Source organism: Fundulus heteroclitus, unplaced genomic scaffold, assembly GCF_011125445.2.
Source record: "Fundulus heteroclitus isolate FHET01 unplaced genomic scaffold, MU-UCD_Fhet_4.1 scaffold_86, whole genome shotgun sequence".
Classification (NCBI taxonomy): Eukaryota; Metazoa; Chordata; class Actinopteri; order Cyprinodontiformes; family Fundulidae; genus Fundulus; species Fundulus heteroclitus.
Genome location: NW_023397318.1, coordinates 1095877 through 1103333, shown reverse-complemented (window position 1 = coordinate 1103333; position 7457 = coordinate 1095877). Strand labels below are relative to the sequence as shown.

Genomic DNA, 7457 nt, shown 5'->3' with positions numbered 1-7457 from the left:
AAGCTTTGGCAAATAATCTTACTAGTTGTTGTGCTGGTAAATTCTGATATGTTGTCAAGATTTCAAACAGGGACATCATGAATGTACAATCTAAAAATCTGGTCACTATAGGTTCTAATCTGGTTGAATACATGAGTTGCCACATGCTGCTATCACAAATTTGATATTATGCACACATGTGGCAGAATATGAGAAATAATAAAAATAAAATGTATCAAAAATACCTTTAATGGCAGTCATTATGACTTAATGTGAAAACAAATGTTAAATTGATTTCATTGTCCCAGTATTTCTGTTGCATTACACAGAAAACTAAAAATGTGGACAGAGATGTATTAATTTAGGGCTGTTGTAAAAGTTCACATAGACCTATCCGCATAGCGCCAATATGACATCAATAAAAGAAAGCTTTGAAAACCAGAAAATCTAGTTTGCAAGGTGGTTGACAGCTTGGTTGACAACAGGCAAAGTTTCTCTTTGTTTAAAATTAGTTCCTCCTTCCTTTTTTCACACAGAATCAGAGTACCACCTGCCCCAGAGTGTTGCTGAAGTGTGACAGGTGTAGACAACGGTTTTTGTTATAAAAGGAGAAGCTCTCTAATCTCTAGATGTCATCCAGGCTAACAGGGACATGTGAGCTACAAGTAGAGATGCTCCATTTCCAAACAGTAGATTTATTTAAAATGTGCACACTCAGCAGTACACACACCAGTAGATCAGGTTAAAAAGGATGTAGGCGCCTGGGAAGATCATGCGGGAGTAAGTGTCAATAGTGTGGGTGTTCTGTATGATGCTGAAGCTGCGAATGCCCTTCTTCTTAGTCGCTATGGACTCATTGTCCAAAGCAAGATGTACCACCATCTGCTCCTGTTTGTCGGATGGATCTTCCACTGCCATGGAGGCTCTGGTATACCCTGCAAGACTGTTTGCATCAGCCTCACTGTACATTCCGTCCAGCATCATGGTCTTGGTATGAGGCATGCCACAAGTGCATGGCAGTGTTTGGGACTGGGTGAAAGAAAGAAAAGAAATCATATCTAAGTAAAAAGACTTTTGCCACTTTTTGTTACTGATTTTGAAAGCATATTATACCTGTTCTCTCATTTTTTCTCTCAGTTTCCGGTCTTTACCATCCCTTACTGTCGTCAGATAGTTGACTGCTGCATATTCAAGCACAGAAAGGAATACAAAGACAAAACTGACCCAGAGGTAAATGTCCACTGCTTTGATGTAAGAGACCCTTGGCATGGAAGCGTTGACTCCAGTAATGATGGTAGACATAGTCAGGACAGTAGTTATACCTGAAGCACAGAGAACAAATCAAATTAGTAATTTCTTAGTGGTCACTGAGGACTGCACAGGAAGTGCAAGAGTGAAATCAAATGATTTCCCTGTTTTGATAAAATAGATGATTTAGCATGTCCAGTCATGAAAAAAGCAAATGTGTAAAATGGAGAACAAGTTCAGTGCAATCAGCGCCAAACTGAGATTCTTTACTTTATTTTTTTAGAGATTTCCCTGCAGTTTCATGGTTGTTTGGGATCATTGTCCTGTTGATGGTCCAGTTTTGTCCATCCTTTAGCAGACAGGAGGTTTTCACATTTCCCTCAAGAATACTTTGGTATATAAAACAGTGAAATGACTACAAGGTTTCTAGGTCCTGGGGCCTAAAAGAAATCTGGACAACTCCTGCAATCTGACCAGCATTACAAAATCTTTTATTAGAAATTGTTGCAAATTTCACCCTCCTTCCCCTCAGAGCTGGTTTGATCTAACTCAAACAACTTTCCTGTTCCTACGGGACATGCCCACTGGTTGCAGAATGTAGCTTGATCAATGCTGACTAAGAAGCTTCCCCATTCAATATTAGTGTTGTGCCTTGTTTTTGTCCAAAAACATGACTGTTAGGTTAATTGACCTCTCAAAATTCTCCCTAGGTGTGAGTGTGTGTGTGTGAATGGTTGTTTGTCCTGTCTGTCTGTCTGTCTGTCTGTGTTGCCCTGCAACAGATTGGCAACCTGTCCAAGGTGTACCCTGCCTCTGTAAGGGTTTAGAATGTTCTGACATGTTCTGGGGTGTTTTGGTGTTTGGAACATAAGGATAACTGAACTCTGTGGATGTAAACTTAACTCTGTATTTCATCAACTCTGAAAACCGGAGTTCGAAGCTAGAGAGGCCTATTAAGACAAGGAGGAGACAACAGGGCCTGGTTTAACTTGTTGTTGCGACCAAGGAAGTGAGCATTTTCCTTATAAGGTTAAGAGTGATTAAATGTTTACTATTCTCTGACACACGGTGTAAGAGTATTCCATTTTAGGGAAGAAAGAAAACATCTGTTGGAATACATGACACACACACATACACACCCATAGGAGAGAAAGGCCTTAAAGAGGGAGTCAGATATACGAGAGTTAGGACTTGTACGGTGTCTGTTGAACCTGTGAATAAAAAGTCCTCCTGGCATCATTATGGAGACCGCCTCTTCTCTCCTCGTCTTTGCATCCTGAGTCTTCTTTTTAAAGAGTTAAATTCTCTCCTACACCTCTCACCCATTGAATGCTGGAGATAGGCACCAGCACCCCTCGCGACCCTAACGTGATGGAAAATGGATGGATGGATGGATGGATAGCGCCAATTCACAACACGTCATCTCAAGGTCCAATTCAACCAAATCATACACATTGGTCAAAATGTTTCATATCTAAGGTAACCCAGTAGATTGCATCAAGTCTTGACAAGCAGCATTCACTCCTCATGAAAGAGCGTAGAGCCACAGTGAACGTCGCCTGCATTGTCGATGGGTTTAGAGCAATCTCCGATACTGAGCATGCATGAATCGACAATGGAGAGGAAAACTCCCCTTTAACAGGAAAGAAAAACCTCAAGCTGAACCAGGCTCAGTGTGAATGGTCATCTGCCTCAACTGACTGAGGGGTTAGAGAAGATAGAGAAGAGACACAAAAAGCACAGAAGCACAGATTGATCCAGGAATCCCTTCTATGTTATATGGTAATAGTGGATGATCTGCCTCCCCTGGATCACCAGACCAGGTGTTCCTACTATGAAGAGAAAGTGACAGAGAACAGAAAATTGAAATAACAAACAATGCAAATTGGAGAATAGTAGGAGAACTCAGTAGTGTGAGAAAAATAGACCCTGGTGTCCTCCAGTAGCCTAAGCCTATAGCAGCATAACTACAGAGAAAGTTCAGGGTAACATAAGCCACTTTAACTATAAGCTTTGTCAAAAAGGAAAGTTTTAAGACGAAGTGCTCTGTTAGGAACATATGGGGTAATCAGATCTCTGATATATGATGGAGCTAGATTATTAAGAGTTTTACACAAGAGAATGACATTTTTAAATTCTATTCTTGATTTAACAGGAAGCCAATGAAGGGAAGCTAAAATAGGAGAAATGTGATCCCTCTTGTTGAATGTCCTTGATTTCATGAGAACTGTTGCTACAGCATTTCTAATAGTAAAGAATTACACTACTCCAGCCTTGAAGTAACAAATGCATGTGTTAACCGTTCCTGCTCAGTCTTTTGACCGTGGTCGGAGGACACAGGGGAGTTCTTCCTCCAGGGCCGAAGTGGACTTTACTTCGGGGTTAACTCCGTCATACGTCTTGCACATGAATCAAGCGGTGGCACGAATATGGTGGGAAGTCAACTCTTTAATAGGGCCAGCCAACCGTCGACAACTGCACAACCTTTTCCTTAACCGCTGCACTGGTCGTCCGCTACACACACATTTCCCGTCCCACACGCCGTCTCTTCTTCGCTCGCTCCCAACATTTCCGTTCATGCAGCACACAGCGCCCCCCTCTAACATACACACCACAAACTGAGCTATCATCACATACAGCGGAGGCACTTTCCGCAACACATGGACTAGTTTTTCAGCATCACTCATGGACAGAATGTTTCTAATTTTGGCAATATTCTAGAGGTGAAAAAAGGAAACCTTGCAAACCTGTTTAATATGGGTTTTAAATGACATGTCTTGGTCAAAAATAACACCAAGGTTTTTTTTACTTTATTACCAGAGGCCAATTTAATGCCATCCAGATCAAGTGATTGATTAAGAAGTTTATTTTTTGAGGACTCTCATCCAAAGATTACGACCTCTGTCTTTAATTTAAAAGCTGGAAATTGAAAGTCATCCAGGTTTTGATAACATAAAGACATGCCTGTTGTTGAAGTAATTGATTGAATTCATCAGGATTTATGGATAAATATAGCTGAGTGATACCAGTACAACAGTGGAAATTAATCCCATGCTGTCTGACAATTTTACCAATCCAAAGCGCATATATATATATATATATATATATATATATATATATATATATATATATATATATATATACACATATGATAAAGAGAAATGGCCAAAGGACTGATGCCTGTCTTACTCCACAAGTTAACATGATAAAACTGGAATTTATCAGACAGATAATATTTAAACCAGCCTAATGCTTTTCTATTAATCCCTACAGTATGTTCAAGTCTTTCTTGGAGAATATTGTGATCAACTGTATCGAATGCTGAGATGTAACAGGACAAGTAGGCTACTGACACAAATCCATTATCTGCGGCCATGAGAATATCGTTAGTGACCTTTACCAGAGCTGTTTCACTGCTATGATGAGCTCTGAAGCCTGACTGAAACTCTTCAAATAGGTCATTACTTTGTAAATAATAACATATTTGATTGGCAACTATTTTCTCAAGAATTTTAGATAGGAAAATAAGATTAGATATAGGTCTGTAATTTATTAAGTCATCTTGATCAATTTAAATCAAGCTTAGTTTCTTAAGTAAAGTTTTAATCACAGCTTTTTTAAAAGCCTGCGCGTTGTGTTCAAGGTGCTGGACCAAAAAGACAGAAAACCAGGCGTGGGGAAAGGAGCAATAGACAGTTTATTTAGTTCTTAGGGGAGCAGGTAAAGGTGGCTTCTCCAGATGCGGGGGCAGGTTGAAGAGGATGGCAAGCTCATGGGAGTAGCAGCTGGATAAGTGGGGGGTGGATGGTGTTGCTCGGTTGTAGGAGACTGGTTTGGAATGAGATCCTAGGAAGACAGAGCATAGGTTAGGTTGTTGCAGAAAATAGCAAAAGGCAAAATAAAATTGCTTTCACTGGTGAAGAATGCTGGCCGATCTACCAACTAAACAGTGACCATCTGGCAGCGAGCACAAAGGAGGCCAGGCTCTAAATATTGCTTCTGATGAAGATAGGTCACAGGTATGTGCAGCCAGCTCCTCCCCGAGCCACACCTATAAAAGAGAGAGAACACACCCAAACCACACCCAAATAGGCTAACACACCACACTGCGATACATATCCATTTGCTAAGAATAGATTAATCATCATGTCTAAAAAGGGGCATTAATCAAAGGGAATACTTCCTCAAATAATATGGTTGGAATTGGGTCTACTATACATTTTGAAGGTTTAGATTAAGCTAAAATTTTTGATAACCCAGAAAGCTCTAATGCGTCTAAACAGTTTAAACACCGATCAGGTTTTATAAATGGTAAATGGCTTGTACTTGTATAGCGCTTTAACTAGTCTTGACGACCTCCAAAGCGCTTCACACTACAGTTCAGTCATTCACCCATTCACACACACATTCACACCCTGACGGTTGTTGTGATATCACCGCCAGGATCATCAAAATAATTGATCTCAGAATGAATTCTGAACAGTGGAAGGGTCACAAAGGAATTCCACTCTGCCCGTAACACCAGACTCTCAAGGCTTGGACGGCCCTTTCTCCCAGCAGGAGGTCAGCTGTGAGCCCTCCTAACAGATAAGACACAGCACAGACAAAGAGCCCAGATCACTTCAGCATTCTTCTGCAGACCTGTCCAGCTCCACTACAGCTCTCAAGGAGACGGGGGAGCCATGTGACTGAAGGCCTCCCGGAACCATCGATGGGGCCTGGAAGAGGCCGCAAGCAGAAGGGAATGAGCCTTTCTTAAACTCAGTTCCTCCCTGGCATAGGGAGAAACTGCCAGCTGATTCAAAGATAAATCTCTCACTTCTGCTTAAAACAGACGCCGAAGTGAAGGAATCCGTCTATGCCAGCTTTGTTCTGCTTTCTCAGCGCACCACAGACGGAGCTGATTCCAGGCAACGCAGAGCTGAAAAGCCGGCACAGAAGCAACGTCCCCATGCCGAGGAGAGATCTGCTTAAATTGTGACTGCAACCGGGGTCAGAGTCTGCCTGGAGGACCAGGCCTCCGACCCGACCACGCCGTAACCACATGCTGCTGTAAGGCTAACGCTAGCCTGCCAAGAGCCAAGCGCTAGCCCGCTAGCGCTAACCAACAACTTCCTCCTTCAACGCCCCTTCCGTGAATGGCCAAACTGAACAGAACTTAAAAGGACAGGTTTGGGCAGCGGGCTGAGGGTGAAGTAAAAGGTTTATTGGGAAATGTCTTGTAAACCGTGGTGTTTAGAACAAAGAGCTAACCGGTAGGTCGCGCTAGCTAACAGGATATTAGCCTTGCTAACATCCGGTTTCGGACCCCTAAAAAGGAGTCCGTTTTAAAGCGTAAAGCGTAACTACTCTGCCATCCTCCGATGGTGTTATGAGCCTTATTCCCGCATCAATATGGTATATTAATGCCGGTTTTCAAGGCAATTTCGGCAACTTTATGTTGTAACCTCTTAGCCACCGAGTTGCCACAGCGACCCCATGCGCCCGGAGGGAGAATCGCATTAACAAACTCGGTCGTTTCTAAATTAAATGATGTTACAGGACAAACGGTCCTCAGAATATTATTTCAACAAATAATGTTTTGTTTGACTTGGGCTTTGCATTGTGAATGGATTGAAATACATGGCAAATGTTTTAACTCCATTCCATGTTTTTGTTAATCAGATCTGCAGTGAACCAGGAGTCACTGAAGTATTCTGATTATGATCAACCACTTTTGTTTGTCTATTGTTTGTTTTTGCATGTAAATAGTTCCTTAGCTTAGCTTCTTTTTATCTTCATTTTGCTTAGTAGTTTAGTTAAGTTTCACTAGCCTAGTAGAGAGGATTTATTAATCGAAATATTGTGTTAATTCAGGTAAACAGCATTACATAGTGATGTTCTCTGGATGTTCATTTTATTTCTGTTATTAAATTCTTGAACTTGAAAAGAAGCTGTCACTCTTTTATTCTATGTGTGTGCAGGTTTTGCTGTTAAAAGATCGCTAGTGCTCAAATTCATCCCTTTCAACCGTTGTCTTGATATCAGCTTAAGAGCTGATCATCACCAGACAATACTTAACAGACAGAGAGTTATTTATGAAACATTAAATAACTTTTAACAGTGTATAATTGCACAACACGGTGGTGAGCTATGTTAGTAGCTACAGCTGCCCTGGGAGAGACTGACAGAGGTTTAGAGATTCCTCCGATGCTGCCTCACTTACTGAGAATGAGGTAATCATGTTTGGA

General features: G+C 41.4%; 1 protein-coding gene across 5 annotated transcripts in view; it reads right to left on the bottom strand.

The window, feature by feature from the left end:
- Positions 1–210: 210 nt before the first annotated feature.
- The window catches only part of LOC105919937 (gamma-aminobutyric acid receptor subunit rho-2), a 60603-nt gene continuing 53356 nt past the window's right edge, over positions 211–7457 (bottom strand). For 4 of the 5 annotated variants that reach the window (XM_012855409.3, XM_036134591.1, XM_036134593.1 and 1 more), the window contains 2 exons: positions 1093–1301; positions 211–1008 (listed from right to left, as the gene is read on the bottom strand). In XM_012855409.3, coding sequence (XP_012710863.3) covers positions 694–1008; positions 1093–1301 — 524 coding nt within the window. In that variant the 3' untranslated portion in view covers positions 211–693. Of the gene's footprint in view, positions 1009–1092; positions 1302–4901; positions 5074–7457 lie in introns of those variants that run through there. The other variant, XM_036134594.1, reaches the window with a different exon arrangement.